Source organism: Nycticebus coucang, chromosome 11 (assembly GCF_027406575.1).
Source record: "Nycticebus coucang isolate mNycCou1 chromosome 11, mNycCou1.pri, whole genome shotgun sequence".
Taxonomy (NCBI): Eukaryota; Metazoa; Chordata; class Mammalia; order Primates; family Lorisidae; genus Nycticebus; species Nycticebus coucang.
In genome coordinates, this window is record NC_069790.1 from 74,249,862 (window position 1) to 74,270,872 (window position 21,011).

A 21,011-nucleotide genomic window follows, 5' to 3' on the forward strand; every position below is an offset into this window, starting at 1 on the left:
GAATTCTAAATATGGGCAGATAAGGACATTTCTATATGGCAAAGGCAACAAACATCATTGGATATGAAATATTAATTGCAGTAGCTCTCCATGGCTTCAGAGACCTCTGTTTTATTCACTGACAACTCAAAAAATAGCTTCAGTGGGCATTTATTTCTCTTAAATCTTCTTGTTCTTACTAGGTGGATTTCCTATGTATATGGTGGTGAGAAGTGGAGTTCACGTGGAATCATCCACTAGGTCACTTTTAGGAATAAGACTTTTTTATATTTAATTTTTCTTTCTTTTTTTTTTTTTTTTTTTTTTAGATAGAGTTTCACTCTGTTGCCCAGGCTAGAGTGCCATGGTATCCAGCTTAGCTCATAGCAACCTCAAACCATAACTCCTCAGTTTGAGGTTCAAGAAATCCTCCTGCTTCAGCCTGCTAAGTAGCTGGGACTACAAGTACCTACCACAGTGCATGGCTAATTTTTCTATTTTTAGTAGGGATGGGGGAGGTGTCTCACTCTTGCTCAGGTTGGTCTCGAACTCCTGACCTCAAAGGATCCTCCTATCTCCGCCTCCCAGAGTGCCAGGACTACAGGTATGAGCCACCACACCTGGCCGTGTTTTATATTTAGCCAGAGTTTTCAAATTTTAGTAAGCCCAAGAATCACCCGAGGCTCGAATGCACACTTCTGGGCCTTGCCCAGGTCCAGAGACCAGGAGTCTGCATTGTAAAACAGTGCCCCAGATGACTTCAGTGCAGGAGTCATCAGACTCTAACTTTAAGAAACATGTGAAAGTGCTCTTTAGTCTATTACTGTATGCATTCTTCAATAAACATTGAACACCTTTCAGGGTGCTCTTCTCTTTGAGTCCCTGGTGGGACATGGGGGTTGTGCCAAGACTAAGATAACAATTTTCATGTCTCAAGGCAGTACTGTATATGATTGTCAAACAGGCGTGTTAGCAATGCTACTGTAGTGTAGGATAGGGAGGGTTACTGTGGGCTGCAGTTGAGAGGAGAAGGTTCTGTGGGGATAGGCTGGAGGGACCTAGAGATTTTTTTTCTAGGAGGAAGGTGGGTGGAATCAGAGGAGTTCCATAAGCCAAGTCAGCCTGGACTTGAATTTCTAGATGAAGAGGCTTGAAGGCTCCAGAAAAAGAGTTGGCACTTTATCCTGGGACAGAGAGCTGTTACTTGGTGTCTTCTGCGTAGACACACCAGGATAGCTCGGTTTTAGGAAGATGCTCTCGATGTGCTGGCGCTGCCTACAGCACAGCAACCAATAAGCTTACCGATGGTGTGCGCAGGAACCAAGAGGAAGCTGAGGAATGGCAAGATTATGAAAACACTGTGCTTATTTGTAGGGAGAGGGGAAGGGGTAGGAAGGCGCTTAACATGACAGACTTTTTAAGGACAGACTGCAGCAGGAATACTACCTAGACAATTCAGCTACCTGGACCAGGGTAGCTTCCTAGCTAACAGGTACAGAGGACCTTGTTTGTGATAAGCTAATTAACTTTTTAGCGTCTCTAAAAATTAAATCATCTTCACACGCTCCCAGCTGCCACTTACTACTTAAATACTATTAATAAAACACCACCGCCCGCAGCTAGGTCGACTAGGCCCAAAACACTGCCTACTTCTGCTTCTGTGGTGAACTTGGACCTCCTCAGGCAATCCAGCTCATTCTAACCAAGTGGTTTCCAAACTTTGCCGCTCCGTGTAATCACCTGGGGATCAAGAAGGGAAATGCCTGCCCTCCACATTTAAGGTGCAGCAAAGTTTGGAAACCATTGTTCTAGCCACGTCGCCGGGGCCCAAGAAAAACTCAATTCCTTCTGCGCCTCTGTCCTCTGTCCCGGGTGCACGCCGGGGGCCTGGTCCCCGCTCGGCTCGGCGCCGGCCGGGAGGAGGCGGTGCCCGGGTCGGCCCGGACACAGCAGAACCGAAAGCAGCGGGCGGCGGGGACAGGCGGGAGAGGAAGGAGGGGGCGGGCACAGCGGGTGGAAGGGCGAGGTGGCGACCCGGGGCTGGGAATGCCCAGAGGCGTCTGGTGGCCGCGTCCGGGCGATGGCCCTGCGTCTCGTCGCCGACTTCGATCTCCGGAAGGACGTGCTCCCGTGGCTGCGGGCGCAGCGGGTGGTGTCAGAGGCCGCCCGGGCCGCAGGCGGCGGCGCAGGTGCGGGGGAGGGGGGTGGCCGCCGCGTGGGGGCGGGGAGTCAGAGTCATCCACACCTAGGGGTTCCCACGACTCCGGCGGCCGGCAGCCCCGCCAGCCCGTGCGGTTTAGTGGCGGAGGAGAGAACTATCTTCTGTAGAGCGCCGGCTTCTTTGGCTTTGCCACCCTCACCCCCTGTCGGCTGGGTGAAGGTCGCAGCTGGTCTGCGCTCTCTCCCCTAGCGAGGCCGCCAGCTTGTGGCTTGCTGGTTGCCGCTGGAAATTCACCCTTAGTAGGGCCGGGACGCTAGCGGTCCCCTCAGCCTCGCCTCGTGGTGGGGGTGAAATGGAGGAGCAGCTGCGGGGAGTGGGAGGGGTCCTTCTCTAGTTCCACTTGCTTCTCACCTGCCCAGGAAGGTTAATCGGTCCCCTCAGCATCGCCTCGTGGTGGTGGTGAAATGGAGGAGCAGCTGCGGGGAGTGGGAGGGGTCCTTCTCTAGTTCCACTTGCATCTCACCTGCCCAGGAAGGTTAATCGGCTGGGGAGGGGCTCTGCCAAGATAGGAGACACCTGCAAGTTGCACGATTTGAGGAAGATGAATCGGGTCACCAAGCAAACCACCATATGAATAATAATTGTGTAATTTGTCACCACGTTTGTAAGACGTGTTTCTAAGTCTATGTGAACAGCTTCCGTGGCAGTGGTCCCCAACCTTTTTGGCACCAGGGGGTGTTTGGTGGAAGACAGTCTTTTCGCGGACCTGTGATGGTTTGGGGGTGATTGACGCACCGCCGCAGATTATCAGGCACTGGGTTCTCACGAGGAGCATGGATTCTGGGCTTGCGCTGTTTATAGCCGGGTTGGGCTCGGATGTGAGTCTGATGCCAACGGTGATCTGGGAGGAGGCTGAACTGAGGTGATGCCAGTGATGGGGAGCTGCTGTAAATACCAATAAAACTTCTCTGATTCCTGCTGCTCCCGCCTGCTGTGTAGCCAGTTCTGTGAGAGACTGGCGGGTGGAGGTGTCTGGTAGGCCTGGGGATGAAGAGAGTTCAGGGCCTTTGGGTGAGAACTAGGGTTAGGGCCTGCCTGCAGGTTGAAGAGGGTTAGGGGCCTTTGGGTGAGGGCCCGGATCCAAATGATGGCTAGGGTCAGGCATGCCTGGGGAATGGAGAGAGTTCTAGGGCTATGACTGAGGATTAGGGTGATAATTAGGGTGGAGCAGGCATGAAGGATAAAGAAAGTTCAGGACCGTTGGATGAGAGCTAGGATTAGGGCCCAGTTTCCAGTGATGGTTAGGGTCAGATGGGCCTTAGGGACGAAAAGGTTTAGGACCCTTGAGTGAGAACAAGGATTAGGGCCCGGGTTTGGGTGATAATAATGATCTGGTGGGATTGGACGATGAAGAGAGTTTGGGGACCTAGGGCAAGGGTTATAGTTAGGGGCTGGTTTTAGATGATGGTTACAGACAGACCAGCCTGGGTAATGAAGAGGGATCAGGGCCCCTAGAATGAGGGCTAAGGTTGGGACCCAGCTTTAGATGATAATTAGGGTCAGGCAGACCTGGGAGGTAAAGAAGGTTCTGGGACCATGGGTGAGGGCTAGGGTCAGGCTGGCTGGAGGATGAAGAGGGTTTGGGGAACGTTGGTGAGTGTTAGGTTAGGGTCCTCTTTTGGGTGATGGTTAAAGTCAGGTGGGCCTGAGAGATAAAGAGGGTTTGGGGGCTTTGGGTGAGAGCTAGAGTTAGGGCCCAATTTCTGGTGATGGTTGGGATCAGGAGGGCTTGGGGGATGAAGATGTTTTGGAAACCTTGGGTGAGGTTAGATGAGGGCTTGGCTTTAAGTGATAATTAGGGTCAGGTGGGCCCAAGGGAGGTCGAAGGTTCAGGACCTTGGGTAAGGGCTAGGGTTAGGGCCCAGTGTGGGGTGTTGGTTAGGGTCTGGGGTTCCTGTGTGCTGAAGAGCTTTCAGGGTCTTTGGGTGAGGGTTAGTATTAGGGCCCTACTTTAAGTGATGGATAGGGGTCCCATGGGCTTGGGGGATGAAGAGGGTCTGGGCCCCTAGGTTGAGGGGTAGGGTTAGGGCCTGGCTTTGGGAGATAATTGGGGTCTGGTGGACTTACAGGTTGAAGAGGGTTTGGGGACCTAGGGTGAGGGATAAACTTAGGACCTGGATTCAGGTGATGTTTAGAGTAAGGCAGGTTTGGGGCTCTTAAGAGAGGGTTAGAGTTAGGGCCCAGCTTCCCGTGATGGTTAGGGTCAAACTGGCCTGGGGATGAAGTGGCTTCAGGTCTCTTGAGTGAGGGGGAGGCTTAGTGCCGGGCTTTGGGTCATAATTAGGGTCAGGTGGGCCTGGGGGATGATGAGAGGCTTTTGGGTGAGGGCTGGGATTTGGGCATAGCTGCAGGTTAGAATTAGGGTCAGGTGGGCCTGGGAGATGGAAAGGGTTTGGAGCCCTTGGACAAGGGCTAAGGTTAAGGCCCAGCCTTGGGTGATGATTTGGGTTAGGTGGCTCTGGGAGATGAAGAGTTGGGACTCTTGGGTGAGAACTAGTCTTAGGGCCCGACATCAAGTGATAATAGGGTCAGGTGGGCCTGGGGGATGATAGAGTTCAGGGCCCTGTGGTGAGGCCTATGTTTAGGACTTGGCCTTGGGTGATGGTTAGGGTCAGGCAGCCTGGTGAGTGAAGCATGTTCAGGGCCCTTGGGTGAGGGATTGGGTTATGGCCTGGCTTCTAGGTGATGGTTAGAGGCAGGCAAACCTGAGAGATAAAGATGGTTCATGGCCCTTGAGTGAAGGCTAGGGTCTGGGTCCGGCTTTTGGTGATGGTTCAGCTTAGGAGGGCCTGGGGGATGAAGAGTGTTTGGGTCCTTGGTGAGGGCTAGGGGGAGGGCCTGGCTTTGTGTGATAATTAGGGTCAGGAAGGTCAGAATGACCCAGATGAAGATGGTTTGGGGCCCATCTTCGGGTGATGAGTAGGGTTAAGCCCTTGTATGAGGGTTAGGTTTAGTGGCTGGCTTCAAGTGATAGTTAGGGTCAGATCAGCCTTGAGGGTTGAAGTTGGTTCAGGACCCTAGGGTTGGGGCTCAATTTGGGTGATTGTTTATAGTTAGGTGAGCCTGGGTATTGATGAGGGTTTGGGGCCCTTGCATGAAGGCTAAGGTTAGGGCCTCACTTTGTATAATTAGGATTAGGCAGGCATGGGGGATGAAGAGGATTGGGCCCCTTGGATGAGAGCTAGAGTGAGGGTCCAAGTTCAGGTGATAATTAGGAGGCGGGCTTGTGCTTTGAAGATAATTCAGGGCCCTTGTGTGAGGACTAGCGTTGGGGTCTGGCATCAGATGATGTTTGTGGTCAGGGGGGCCTGGACGATGCAGAGAGTTCAGGGCCCTAGAGTAAGTGCTAGGGGTAGGGGCTGGTTTGGGTGATAGTTAGGGTCAGGCCAGCCTGAGGGATGAAGAGGGTTCAGGACCCTTGTGTGAGGGCCAGGGTTATCACCCAGCTTAGGGTGACAATTAGGGACTGGGGACCTGGGAGTTGAAGAGGTTTCACGGCCCAGGGTAAGTGCCAGGGTTAGGGCCCGGCTTGGAGTGATAGGTTCAGGCCAACATGGGGGATGAGGGTTTGGGGCCGTAGGGTTTGGCCTGGCTTCAAGTGATGGTAGGGTCAGGTGGGCTTGGTGGATGAAGAATATCGGAGCCTTAGAGTGAGGGCTAAGGTCAGTTCCGGGCTTCGAGTGTTGGTTAGGGTCAGGGGTGACTGAGGGATGAAGAGTGTTCCAGGCTGTAATAGCAGTGTTGTAATTCAGACAGACCTGAGAGAAACTCAGGCATGGAGGGTAGGTTCTACATGCTTTATTCAGCTCACAAGCAGCTGAGTTACACAGAAAGTCTTCATTCTGTGATCCACATTCCGCACATACAGAAGGTCTTGTGCACCTTTATACCCAGGGGAATAATAATGGCACCCTGCCAAGCAACTGTTACATAAGCATGTCTTCACTATACACGGTGCTGGCTACCTAGGAACCCATCGCACTCTCCCATTGGTAAGAATGCCTGAAGAACTACATCTTGTCCCATACTTAAGGCCAGGGGGGAGAAAGCCCAATCCACTTTTGTCTGTCCCTACACTCCACCCTTTTGGGGGTCTCTTGCCTCACAATCTATGCATTTGAGTTTTCCGCAAATGTCCCTGTGTGAGGAGTATGGAACTCTGCTTTCAGATATTGCAACAGTAGTACATGTCCACAATGATGGACAATCAATGGCAAACACAGTGACCAGTCCTATTCACAAATCAGGCAAATATATGTCCCTTGAAATACAATGTAAAGCCATTTGTTAAGAATATGCCCAGCTACCATAAGGGCCAGACCCAGCAGGGCCAATTAAGAAAGAAAAGCAGCTGGTGTTTTGAAAAGTAAAGAGTACCCTTTTTTTCTTTAGTTCTAAATGAGTAACTAACCTTGGGTCTTCTGCCCAGTGCTGGTACCTTATCTCAAGGACACCTATAACATATAACAACCACAGTTATGTTTTGTTTGAGACAGAGTGTCACTATGTCACCCTTGGTAGAGTGCTGTGGCATCACAGCTCACAGCAACCTCTAACTCTTGGGCTTAAGTGATTCTCTTGCCTTAGCCTCCTGAGTAGCTGGGACTACAGGTGCCTGCCACAATGCCCGGCTATTTTTGGTTGCAGTTGTCTTTGTTGTTTAATTAAAAGTTTCACATAAGGTCTCCAGTCTCTGTGTCAAGCTTCAGGGTCTTCCCCTGTCTCTGTTGGACTGGAACAGCCAGCTCCGTCCTCTTTTGGGAGCCTCTTTTCTTTTGCCTGGTACTGCAAGGTACCTACACAGGGCAGCAGGATCACCATCAAGAACCCAAACAAGGAAGTAGGGAGCATCTGCAACACAGTGTTTTTGACCCACACCAGCAACAACCACTTTCATCATGGCTCAAGTGTTCAAATCACACATAGCATTTCACATACTCAGTTCCTGGCAACTAACAGGACCTGGCACACCCTTAACATTAGCCCATGGGTGTGTCATGATAAAGGTTACTCTCTACTCCTGGGGCATCTAGGACAGCAGCTATTCACCCTTATATCCCCCAGCCAGGCATTCAGGGTCTCATCAAGCTTCTGTCTGAACTGCCTCCCCATCTCCACCAACTCCTTAAAGGTAGAGTGTTTAGTTATTTGTGGTGGTGCAGCTGCCCACCCCAAGGGGGCCCTCTGTTGTTGCATTTTTACCTTTAGTGTCACCACTGGCTATGCCCTAAAACAGGGTTCCTCTTGTTCTAGGGAGTCTCTTACCACTGCCGTGGGAGAGTTCAGCTGCTTCTGTGGGTCATACTCTGCTCCACCTTAAGGAGCTTTTTCTTTTCTCCAGTGCTCAGGGCTGCTTCTGGCTGCCTCTGCTGCTGCCGCTCCTTCTCCCTCTTTAGCTCATGCTGGAGTTCCTGAACACCGGCTGTTACAGAGGATTGTCTCCGTCTTTGCTTGCAGAGCTGAAAGATAGACCCGAGCTTTTTTTTTAGTTTTTGGCCGGGGCTGGGTTTGAACCCCCCACCTCTGGCATATGGGCTGGCGCCCTACTCCTTGAGCCACAGGTGCTGCTGCATTTTGTTTCTTGTAAAGCTCCATGTTGCTGCTGCTGTTGCTCTGCCATTTCCTCTTGGACTTCTTGAGGATGGGCTGCTTCACAGAGAAACTGCAGTCTCCTCTCACAGGGCTGTAGGAAACACCTAGCCCATGGCCCTCCCAGCCATGTGGGCACTTTTCTTCTCAGAAGCCTCTCCTGTATGGGGGGCTTCTTTGAACCATACTGGTTCCCATCGACCTTGGGCCACTCCTGGTGGGGACTCCAGGAAGCACATACTCATGGCAGGTCACTCCTCAATCCTTCCTTCCTAGAGAGCCCCCACACAGCCTGAAACAAATCCCATCCTTACCATCATTTGTAATGCCAATGTTCTGATTTGGAGAGACTAGAGTAAAACTCGGGCGTGGAGAGCAGGTGCAACATGATTTATTCAGCTCACCAGCAGCCAATGAGCAAGCAGAGGAAGTCTGCCCTTATCCAGCTCTGGAGGCTGGGGAGCTGAGTTACATAGAAAGTCTACATTCTGTGATACACAATCTGCACTATGGAAAGTCCTGTGCCCCTTTATACCCAGGAGAACAATAATGGTACCCTGCCATGCAGCAGTCACATAAGTATGACTTCACTGTACACAGTACTGGCTACCCAGAAACCCATGGCCTTCTCCCATGGGTAAGAAAGCCTGGACAACTTTATGTTGTCCCATACCCGAACAGGGGTGAAAAAGCCCAGTCCACCTTTGTCTGTCCCTGCAGGGACCCTTGGGCATATGTTAGGGCCTGAATTCAGATGATAGTTGGGGACAGGTGGGCCTGGGACATGAAGAAGCTTCAAGCCCTTGAGTGAGGGCTATGATTAAGGCCCAACCTAGTGTTAGGGTGGGGCCAGTGGGCCTAATGGATGAAGAGAGTTTTAAACTTGTGGGTGAGGGGTAGGGTTAGGGCATGGCTATAAGTGATAATTAGGGTATAGTGGGCCTAGGGGATGAAGAGGAGTTGGGGACTTTGGGTGAGGACTTGGGTTATGGCCTGGTTTTGGGTGATGGTTGGGGTCAGGTGGACTTGGGGGATGAAATTATTCAGGCACTTGGATGAGGGCTAGGGTAAGGGCCAAGCTTTGTGGGGTAACTAGCGTCAGGTAGACCTGGGTGATGAAGAGGGCTGGGGACCTTTGATTAGGGCTGGGGTATGGCTTGGTTGATAGTTAGGGTCAGGTGGGCATGTGGGTTGAAGAGGGTTTGGGACTCTAAAGGGCTCAGATTTGGGTAATTGTTGGGGTCAGTCAGGCTTGGAAGATGAAGATGGCTCAGGGCCCTTGAGTGAGGGCCCTGATTTGGGTGACAATTAGGTCAGGCAGGCCTGAGGGTTGAAGAGGACTTGGGGCCCTTGAGTGAGGACCAGGATTAGAGCCTGGCTATGAGTGTAGTTAGGGTCAGGTGACCCTGGGGAATGAAGAAGTTTGGGGGCCTGTGGGTGAGGGTTAAGGGTAGGGCCCACCTTTGGGTGATAATTACAGTCAAGTGGGCCTCAGGGATGAAGAGGGTTGAGGGCCCTTGAGTGAGAGCTAGGATTAGGGTCTGGCTTTTGGGGAACACTGGGGTCAGGAGGCATGGTGGATGAAGAGGGTTTGGGGCTCTTGGGTGAGGGCTATGGTTAGGCACTGGTTTCCTGGGATATTTAGGATCTGGCAGACCTGTGAGTTGAAGAAAGTTCTGGGCCCTTGAGTGAGGGCTAGGGTCATGGCCCAGCTTCAGGTGACAATTAGGGTCTGGTAGGTCTGGAGGATGAAGAGAGTTTAAGAAACCAGGATGAGGGCTAGTATAAGAGTCAAGATTGGGGTAATAAATATGATTAGGGACTCTGGGGGAATGAAGAAGGTTCAAGGCCTTTAAGTGAGGGTGAGGGTTAGGGCCTGGCTTTGAGTGATATTGATGGTCAGGAGGACTGGACCATGAAGAGGATTCTGGGTCCTTGAGAGCACTAGAGTTAGGGTCTGGCTTCAGATCATAATTAAGGTCAGGGGGCCAAGGAGGATGAAGAGCGTTGGGCACCCTTAGGTGAGGGTGGGGTTAGGGCCAGATTTGGGTGATAATTACAGTCAGGTGAGCATGGTGCATGACGAGGGTCCTGGGCCCTTTAGTGAGGGCTAGGGTTAGGGCCTGGCTTCAGGTGATAAGGTGATAATAATGGTCAGGGGGTCATGGAGAATGTAGAGGGTTTGTAGCCCTTGGGTGAGTGCTAGGCTTTGGGTGATAATTAGGGTTAGGGCATGGCTTCGAGTGATAATTAGGGTCAATGGGTCTAGGAGATGAAGAGGAATTGGGGCCCCTTTGTGAGGGCTAGGGCTATGGTCCAGCTTTTGATGACGGTTGGAGTCAGATGGACTTGAGGGATAAAGAGGGTTTGGGGCCATTGGATGGGGGCCCTAGGGTTAGGGCCTGGACTCAGGTGATAATTAGGGTCAGGTGGTCCTAGGGGATGGAGAGGAGTTGGGGTCCTTGGGTGAGGCTTAAGGTTATGGCCCAGCTTTGGGTGGTATTTGGGGTCAGGGAGGCTGGAGGATGAACAGGTTTGGAGTCCTTGGGTGAGGGCTAGGCTTGGGGTCTGGCTTCAGGTAATAATTATGGTCTGGTAGTCCAGGGGGTTGAAGAGAGGCCCTAGGGCAGTGGTTCTCAACCTTCCTAATGCTATGGCCCTTTAATACAGTTCCTGTGGGTTGTGACCCACAGGCTGAGAACTGCTGCCCTAGGGTGAAGGCTAAGATTAAGATTAGGGCCCAGCTTCAGGTAATAGTTAGGATGAGGGAGGCCTGGGAAATGAAGCTTGCTTGGGGCTCTTGAATGAAAGCTAATGTTAGGGTCCAATTGGGGTGATAACTAGGATCAGGTGGTCCTGGGTGAAGAGGGTTCAGGGTCCTCGGGTGAAGATAGGGGTTAGGGCTAAACTTCAGGTGGTAATTAGGGTAAGGCAGGTCTGGGTGAGGAAGAGGGCTGGAGACCTTTGATTGGGCCTAGGGTTAGGACCTGGCTTTGGGTGATGGTTAGGGTTAGGCAGGCCTGCAGTTGAAGAGAGTTCAGGACTCTAAAGTAAGGGCTAGTGTGGGGGCCCAGATTAGGGTAATTGTTGGGGTGAGGTGGGCTTGGGAGATGAAGAGGGTTTAGGGCTCTTTAGTGACAGCTACAGTTAGGGCCCAATTTTGGGTGATGGTTGTGGTCAGAAGGTCTTGGGTGAGAGATAGGATTCAGGCCTGGATTTGGGTGATGGTTGACGTCAAGTGGGTCTGGGGGATGAAGATGACTTGACTTGGGGCCCTTGGGTGGGGGTGTTAGGGCCTGGTTTTGAGTGATATTTGGGATGAGGCAGGGCTGGAGAATGTAGAATATTCAGGGTTCTTGGGTGAGGGGTAGGGTTAGGGCCCGGCTTTGGGTATTAATTAGGGTCAGGTGGGCCTGGGTTAATGCGGTTAATTAATGAGGGTTCAGGGCCCTTGGGTGAGGACTAGGTTTAGGGATGGCTTCAGGTGATAATTATGGTTCGTGGTGCCTGGAAAATGAAGAGGGTTCGTTGTCCTTGGGCAGTGGTTCTCAACCTGTGAGTCACGACCCACAGGAACTGAATTAAAAGGCCGCGGCATTAGGAAGGTTGAGAACCACTGTCCTTGGGTGAGGCCAAGGGTTAGGGCCTGGTTTACAGTGATAATTACAGTGAGGGGAGCCCGAACACTGAGGAGGGTTTGGGGCCCCTAGGTGAGGGCTAGGGCTAGGGTTAGGGCTCGGCTTTGGGTGGTAATTAGGGTTAGTTAGAACTGATAGATGAAGAAGGCTCAGGGCCTTTGGGTGAGGGCTAGGGTTAAGGCCCAGCTTCTGGTGATAATTAGAGTCATTTGGGCTGGGGGTTCAAGTTGGAGCCCTTGGGTGAAGGCAAGTGCTATGATCTGGCTTCAGGCTATGGCTAGGGTCAGGCTAGACTAGGGTCTGGTTCAGGGCCCTAAGATCACACCTAGTCTTCAAGGGGTGGAAGTGTGATGGTGTTGGGGACCACAAATTTAAGAGACATGCCTCTCCAGATGTTAAGAGTCAGAGAGCTGGGGACCCCTTTTAGGCTGGGAGCAGTGACCTGAGATCCAGCTGTGCCTGCTGTGTTGTGGAGAAGCACCAGGCACCCCTGAGCATACCACCCTGCTCAGCCTGAAAGCCTGAGAGCGAGAAAAAGTGGTGCTTGGCAGCGCCTGTGGCTCAGTGGGTAGGGTGCCGGCTCCATATACTGAGGGTGGCGGGTTCGAACCCACCCCAGCCAAATTGCACCAAAAAGTGCCCGAGTGTTGTGGAGGGTGCCTATAGTCCCAGCTACTCCAGAGGCTGAGACAAGAGAATCTCCTAAGCCCAGGAGTTGGAGGTTACTGTGAACTGTGACACCACGGCACTCTACCTAGGGCGATAAAGTGAGACTCTGTCTCTTAAAAAAAAAGTGATGCTCAGTTTCTTGACCAACTTCCTCAGGGTGAATTGTAACAAACTCCCAACAGTTGAGGCTTTGGTTTTCATCTGCCACAAAAATCCTTGTTTTTATTTTGGTGAGGGAGTTAAAAGTGACTTTTCCCAGCATTGATCTACTTCAAAGAATGAGAACCCTATGATTTCCCAATTTTTTCTTTGTTTGTTTTTGCCTTGTACTTTAAAAGAAGTTTGCTGTAAATAATGAAGCATCATTAAGGCTTAAATTTGTGGGCATGGGAACACTTCAGTGTGTTTCCCTTCCTACTTTGGTTTTCCTTAAACACTGTAGCCTTTAGAGGACATGTTAGGGGTTTCAAATTACCTGTATCTTTAAGTCTTTTCTCCTAAACTCTGGTGAAAGTTTTCCATTGCTACCTTGTACCTTCACTATAGTATGGCTTCAGCAGAATTATGTGTAGGTCTCTTTGGCTTGGCATGTTGTTAGTTCAAATAAGGAGTCATATATATTAGTGTAGCCTATGGTTTGAGTTTGCTGTTAGTGTTGTTATTATAAAACATTGCTTTGTGTGTGTGTATATGTGTGTGGGGAGGGGGGTATTTAAAAAGTCTCCTGAATGTCTAAAACGTTTTTGAATGTTTAATTTTTTGAAATACAACAGGCAACCCTAAGTCTGTCTTCCACTACAAAGCCACAGGCTTTGTTGACTGAACTCCCACCTTATTTTGCTAAAATGGCAGGTGTCTGCAAATGAGAAGTGAGATGAAGTGTGAAATGTCACAGTTTTATGTTTTAGAAATGTGTGTTGAGATTGAAAAGCTGTTTATGACCCTGTTGGATTTGGATTCTATCTTTCACTCATCCGTGAAGAAATACACATTTCTGTATTGATGTTCCACTGGACAACAGATATGCCTGGGTCCTCAGAAAGTAAACTTACCAGAAATACTAGCTTTTATGATATTGGTAGTATTTTGCTGTTTTGGAGCAAATATCTTGGCAAGACATTAGCCCTATTATACTGAGAGGATTGTTTCTGCTTATAGTCACCGGTGGGTGGTAGCTCTAAAAAACCTGGCAAGTTAATTCCCTTTCTACTATAATTTATAGCACAGGCTGGGGAGTCTGGGATTCTGCCTTATTTTTAGCACAGTCATTACTCCACACATTTGTGCAAATTATTTTCTTTTCAGAGTCCCAGCTTTTCAAATGTAAATTATGAATAATTATACTGTTGTGATGTCTCCTCTCTGCATATTTGCTTTTTTTCATAATGCTTTCTAAATGTGAAGCCTTCATATTTTTACATCAACAAATACAATTGAAGATTTCTTAGTAGTGCTAAGTAATTTTCGTGAAATACATGTGACATGTTTCTGGCAAAATATCCAGGGAGTTGAGTTAAGTCAGCCATGGAAATTCTGTGCATGTAAGATACTATTTTAGTCAACAAGGGGTCAAGGAATAAGGTGATCACATTTGGTTCCTGCATTTGCTCCTGGTTGTGGGATGAACTGGGAATGATCTCTACTGAAATAAAAATTGGTTAAAAATCAAAACAGTTACAAAAAGAAAAACATGTTAGCCATGAATAATAAAAAAACAAAACAAAACTCTGTTCCCACTACCTACCTTACAAATAGAACAATACCAAGACTTTTGACAGTTCTCGGGTGCCCCATCAGATCCTATTCCCCACTTAATAGCCATTTGAACTTTTGCTTTGATTTTCCCTTGATTTTTAAATGTTTTTTTTTTTAATTTTTATTTATTTATTTATTTTTTTTTGTAGAGACAGAGTTTCACTTTATTGCCCTCGGTAGAGTGCCGTGGAGTCACACAGCTCACAGCAACCTCCAACTCCTGGGCTTAGGAGATTCTCCTGCCTCAGCCTCCCAAGTAGCTGGGACTACAGGCGCCCGCCACAACGCCCGGCTATTTTTTTGTTGCAGTTTGGCCGGGGCTGGGCCTGAACCCGCCACCCTCGGTATATGGGGCCGGCGCCCTGCTCACTGAGCCACAGGCACCGCCCATGTTTTTTTTATTTTTACTTTTAATTTTTATTGTTTTTGAGACAGAGTTTCAAGCTATTGCCCTGGATAGAGTCCCATGGCATCATCATAGCTCACAGCAACCTTCAGCTCTTGGGCTCAAGCCATCCTCTTGCCTCAGTTTTTCTTTCTTTCTTTCTTTTTTTTTTTTTAGAGACAGGGGTCTTGCTCTTGCTTAGGCTGGTCTGGAACTCATGAGCTCAAGCAATCCATCCACCTCAGACTCCCAGAGGGCTAGGATTACAGGTGTGAGCCACTGCACCCAGCTTTCCCTTGATTTTATTTGTAGTTTTAATCCACATAAATATCTCCCTAAGTAAAATGTTTAATTTTACTTGTCTGTGAACTTTAAGTAAATCAAAGCATATTGTAAATATTCTTTTTGCCCTTTTTTCTCAATATTGCAAGATTGAGACCGGTGTTGACTGGTTAGCTGTAGGTCATTAATTTATACTGCTGTGTAATATTCCATCATGAGACTATACAACATGAAGGTGGGCGCAGAGGTGAACCAGTGTCCTTTCAAAGAAGCGCTTGTCCCACATGGTGTGAGGTGTGGTCAGCAGACACTCTGCTGCTGTCAGCCCCTTCAGGGATTGCCCAGGGCTGCCTCACCCATACTCTCTTTTGTTTGTGGCTCACATCCAGTGAGGGATTGAGGTGGTATTTAAAGGTCTGGCCATTTTGACTCAATGTGAGACGACTCTGACCATCCATTTTAGTTCTGGAGATTTCACTATAGGGGACTCTGAGCTCATTTGAGGTTATTTGACCTATGTCCTTGTCCCCTTTCTTACAATGTTAATCCCACTTTAATAAGCCCCCCTGATAAATATACCAGGTACTAAACTCTGTCTCAGAGTGCTTCCTAGGGAAACCAGCTTACTTACCTTTTTTCTGCTGGGTGACACTTGGAAGGTTTCTGGATTTTACTGCTATGATCAATGCGTTTAATAACCATGTGGTACACCCAGGCACAAGTTTCTTTAGGATATACAGGGAGTCCCTTGATTATAAGTGAGATAGGTTCTGAATGTTTGTTCTTAAGTTGAATTTGTATCTAAGTTGGAACAGGTCCTTTTACCTATTATTGCTAATAGCCTCTGTTTGTGAGTGTGAGTTGAACATCAGTAGGATGTTTGTAACTTGGGGACTGCCTTTATGTCTGAGAGCAGAGTTGCTTACTCATAGGCTATGCACATCTTCACCTTTCCTGGGAAGTACCAAATTGTTTTCCAAGCTAGGGTACTTATTATTATAACACCCTTGTTTGTGGTGTGGCAATGTTTTCAATCCTAACAAACCCTAAGCTGATCAGTCAACGTGGTTCTCAAAGATTTTACTTTTTTGGCCTATTTCACTGTGCTCTGAAGTTGAGCATCTCTATGTGTTTATGGGCCATTTGAATTTCCCTTTCTGTGAAATCTGTTCATTATTTTGTTCATTTTTCTGTTCTGCTTTTTAAAGTATTGACTTTTTTTTTTGAGACAGAGTCTCACCATGTCACCCTCAGTAGAGTGCTATGGCAACCTCAAACTCTTGTGCTCAAGCGATTCTCTTGCCTCAGCCTCCTGACTAGCTGGGACCACAGGTGCCCGACACAACGCTTGGCCATTTTTTTGGTTGCAGTTGTCGTTGTCTAGCAGGTCTGGGCTGGGCTCTAACCCGCCACCTTTGGTGTATGTGGCTGGTGCCCTACTCACTGAGCTAAGGGTGCCAAGCCAAAGTACTGACTTTTTAAAGGGGTTGTTTATGTATTCTGGATTCTAGTTTTTTGTTCACCATACATGTTACAAATGTTTCCTTTCAATCTGCTCCTTGCTTTCTTAGTTTGAGATGGTGTCTTTGATAAACAGAAGTTCTTAATTTTAATGTAGTCTGAGTCTTCCTTGAAAGTTTGCATGTGCTTTTTCTGATCTTTTAAATAAACCCTTCCATATTCAGAAGTCATGAAGACATTTTAAATTACTTTTAAAGCTTTATAGCTTTGTTTTTCATATTTTATTTTTTGTCCACCAGGAATTTATTTTTGTGTGACATGATGTAGGAATCCAGTTTTATTGCTTCTCCATTTTCTTTTTAATTTTTTTCCTTCTTTTTTGTCACTTTGTCACCCTCGGTAGAGTGCTGTGGCATCACAGCTCACAGCAACCTCCAGTTCCTGGGCTTAGCTGATTCTCTTGTCTCAGCCTCCTGAGTAGCTGGGACTACTACTACTCCTGAGTAGGTGCTTACCACAATGCCCGGCTATTTTTTGTTGCAATTTGGCCAGGGCTGGGTTTGAACCTGCCACCCTCAATATATGGGGCCAGTGCCCTACCCACTGAGCTACAGGCACCACCCTGCTACTCGATTTTAATAGCTTGATGTTTCAATGTTACTAACCAAACAATCTTCTAGTCCTCACTGACAAGGCCATTTCTGTCACACATCAAGCTTCTTTATATGTGTAGGTCTCCTTTTCTGAGTTCTTTGTTTTGTTTCATTATTTCAACTTGAGATGACAACATCTTAATAACTGTTCTTTATGATAAGCCTTGATAACTGGTTGAGTAAGTCCCTTCACATTGGCATTTTTCTGGAGCATCTTGGCTATTCTATGCCATTTTCTTTTTCTTTTTTTTTTTTTTTAGAGCAGAGTTTTACTTTGTCGCCCTTGATAGAGTGCTATGGGCCCAAATGATCCCCTGACCTCAGCCTCCCCAGTAGCTAAGACTACAGGCATCTGCCACAACACCCAGCTATTTTTTTTTTTTTTTTAGAGACCGGCACTTGCTCTGGCTCAGGCTGGTCTCGAACTCATGAGCTCAGGGGATCCACCTACCTTGGCCTCCCAGAGTGCTAGGATTACAGGCATAAGCCACTGCGCCTGGCTTTTGCCATTTGGTCTTTCATATCTATTTTTGAATTCATCTGCCAGACTTCACCAAGAAGTCTATAGGAATTTTTAGTTGCATCGCCTCTATGGATCAGCGTTGGGGAGAATTGCCATTTTTATTATACAATATTGAATCTTCCCAACTGTGAACAAAGTATAGCTTGCTATTTATTAGATTCTTTTAATGACTGTTAATGAGTTTTAGAGATTTCTCCATAATGGTTCTGTACACTTTTTGCTGGATTCCCCCTCCCCACCCCCCAGGTTATTATTGTTTGTTGCTCTCATAAATAGCACATTTAATGACATGGTCTAACTATTGTAGGTAGACAGCAATACAATAGATTCTACATATTGGTTTTTGCATTCAAAATCAAAATCCCTTCTTGGGGTGGATTACATCTTCAAGAAACTAAGACCTGTGGCGTGAAAAAAGGTTTAAATGTCATGAGTATTTAAGACTGGAAAGAATGTAGGTTTCCTTACCTGGTTTGATTAGTCCTGGATTTATGATACACCAGATGGATTCATCTTTCAAATATTGTAATCATTCATCTTTGCCAGGGAAGTGACATAATGACCAGGTGACTGATTCAGGAGGAATGATTTTTTTTGTTCTTGTTGCTTCCTGTCTACTCCCAGATTGATTTGGGGGTCAGGAGCTGCCCTGGTCAAATTGCTTTTGCTTGCTTCATTGTTCTTGAGCTGCAATCCCTCCTTCTTACCCCACCCCCACTTTCCTTGTGTTCTTTTCTCATCTCTCTTTTTGCTTCTCAACTAATTATCCCATTCTTGCTTTTTCTCGTTTTATTCAGAGGATGAAATATAAACCCACTTGATAGGTTAAGGAATTATAATATTTGGTCATGTGGAGCCTCAGGATTTATGTGTATTATTTACAGAATAGATAAAATCATACATTATCATCTCTTGATCCGTGTATTGGGAACTAGTTCAAATTTTTGTATAAAGCTCCACAACTTATTCTTCCCAACTGAGATCATTGAAGAGACACAAAACACTTTTTTTTTTGTCTCATAGCAGTTGGGAATAAAATTTACACATTCAGCAAACGTCTTCCTGTATAGTGAAATCCCTTGTTTGACAAATAATAGATTGAAATGAATGAAAATATATGATAAACTGGCTTCTATTTTACATGAGCTGTGAGTTGCCTGGAGGTACTCTGTTTTCTTTTACAGGTTTACTTATACAAGTATCTCACCTATCACAATGCTACACTGTTTTTTCTTCATGAGCATTAAATACACTGAACTGTAAAATTAAGCTACATTTCCTCATTTGAAATTGCTAAACTTCCTCCTCTGGACTTTCCAGTGATGAACTCCTGGGAGAAGAGTCAGAATGAATAAGCAAAGAGGTTCTTGAATACCTCCTTTATAAGGGTGTGGTAAAACATGAGCAAAGAATCTAGGGAGGAAGGGCTGATGGGTTAATACTGTGTGGTAAGGCATCAGTCTCTGAATTTCCAACATTGCCAAATTTGTCAGTTCCAAATGTCCTTGAAATGTGAACCATGTACTTAAGTGCAGCATAATTCAAATCTGCAGTTATTATTACCTAATGTACCCATGAAATCATTATTTTTATTTCTTTCAGCTCTGCTTACCATGGTTATATTATAAGCTGGTGCTAGCTATGCTAATTTTGCTTAGTATATAATGTAAGCAATTATATACTAAATATTCAGTGGTTTCTAATCCTACACATTAGAATCACCCGGGGAACTTAAAAACACATACTTATACACAGCAGAGAGTCGGCCCCACACCAGACCAATAAAATCAGAATATCTTGGGGAGGGGTTGGGGCCTCAGAGTTCTCTGAAAAGCTTTCCTAATGATTCTAAAACAGCCAGGGTTGAGAACCACTAGTTTAATGGAATAAGCATATGCCATTCGTTATAATCTGCATTTACTGGAAATGTTTTCTCTTAACTTTTTAATGATTTGAAAATTAGATGTGCTTTTGAAAGTAAATTGGATTTTTCTTAGCAAGATTTCTTGTAAAGAAGTTGCTTATCTTAGCCGAAACCTTTTAAGTGTACTTTTATGAAGGCCTCTCTCAACATCCTTATAATCTTGAAAGAAAAAAATACTTCTCACAGTATTGACACATTGCATTCCAGAAGTTTTCAGTCATGTGTAGGATTAAAAAAGGACTCATTACAATACTCTTAAGATGTCTACAAGATCTACCTTAAAAGGATTTTTGAGTAATTATTCCTTTTCCCATTGTAAATTTGGTACAGGATACTTAGCCCATTATTCTGTTTACTTTTCTCTAGGTTTGAGATCAGTTTGTGCCACTTTTCATTGTGTGGTATTTGCCAAGTCTCTTTACCTAATTGAAACTCAATTGTTTATTATTAGTCTGGTAGGCCTGTAATACCTTATGTGGTGTGGATGATATGGAAAAAATAACACTTTAAACTGTGTAGTACTACTTAGCAGTGAGCTAATTGTGTGATTCCTGTTCTAAGATACCAAATAGTTGTCTTTATTTTTAAAAATAAGTGTGCATTTTGTCTGACAGTTCAATATACATTGATATATATATATGCATATACCCATATATAAAATGCATATATATAAAAACATCTCCCCTATCCCTTTGCTACACCCCCATAAGATCCACAAAGTTTCTTCCTCTGTGGATGGTTAAGAGAAATCTCAGGACAATGCTTAAGTTCTCAGTGTAGCCTCCTCTTCTGCCTAAATGTTTCCCACCCCAAGCTCCATTGCAGGTGTCTAGCTCACCAATTACTTTGATTTTTTTTATCCCTCATTTTCCTTTTATTTTTTAATTTAATTTTTTCTTGAGCCAGGATCTTGCTGTGTTGTCCAGGCTACAGTGCAGTGGTATCATCATAGCTCACTGAAACCACCAGCACCTGGGCTCAAGTGATCCTTCTAGCTCATCTTTCCAAGTAGCTGAGTCTATAGGCACATACCACCAGGCCCAGCTAATTTTTCTATTTTTTGTGGGGGTGGGGATGGGGTCTCACTATGTTGCTCAGGCCTCAAAGTAATCCTTCTGCCTTGGCCTCCCAAAATGCTAGGATTACAGACATAAGCCACCATACCTGGCCATGTTTTTCCTTTTTAACTAGGAAAGCTGAAATTTGTTCTCAGTTTTAGAATATTTTGTATATGTTTTATCTGAATGTTATTATAGAATTTGTTATAATGTAATATTTTGATATCTAAGAACACTAGTTGTGTATGGGAAAAATAAGTCAAACTTAAGCAATTTAAGATAACTTGAAAAAGTTGAGAAAATATATACTTCTCCCCTGTTAATGATGATACTTATTAATGCTGTGTCTACTAATGCTTAACTTCTTTAAATTAGAATTAGGAGAATTATCCTAAAATTTTAGAAGAAAAATGATGGAAACTTTAGTTTGCTGGTTAAATGTTTTGTGTAAAGAATCTTTATGTCCTTCATCAAAATATGGGTTTCAGACAGAAAAGTACACGGACTGGGAGCGATAGCTCCGTTAATTTTTTTAATGCACAGCAGTCCCCGACGGGAGTGGCAATCACCACTCAGGCTTTCCTAGCTACCCATAGTCTTATACATAGCTGCATTCGTAGTCCAGGGACCTTCATTTAGAAGCTTCTTTATCAGGGGTCTCTGCTGATACCACCTTAGCACGGGGATGTAGGGAACTCTGAAGATGCTTTTTTTCTCTACTCAGTTTTCTCCACTCCCAGCTCTTCTCTCTCTCCCCCTCTTAGCTCCTGGATCTGTAATACTGCAGGAACCTTCTGGGGGAGCTGTCTTGGCAGTGGGAAAGCCCCGTATCTGTGTGATCAACCTGACCTTTGATCAGTGGCACTGTTCCATG

General features: G+C 46.5%; 1 protein-coding gene across 6 annotated transcripts in view; it reads left to right on the plus strand.

The window, feature by feature from the left end:
- Positions 1 to 1,940: 1,940 nt before the first annotated feature.
- GSAP (gamma-secretase activating protein) overlaps positions 1,941 to 21,011 on the plus strand; it is a 102,422-nt gene continuing 83,351 nt past the window's right edge. For 2 of the 6 annotated variants that reach the window (XR_008372932.1, XM_053553888.1), the window contains exon 1: positions 1,943 to 2,168. Coding sequence is in view for 5 of the 6 variants with exons in the window: in XM_053553888.1 (XP_053409863.1) it covers positions 2,060 to 2,168 (109 nt within the window). In the remaining variant the exon portion in view is untranslated. Of the gene's footprint in view, positions 2,169 to 21,011 lie in introns of all 6 variants that reach the window. The other 4 variants (XM_053553885.1, XM_053553886.1, XM_053553890.1 and 1 more) reach the window with 3 other exon arrangements.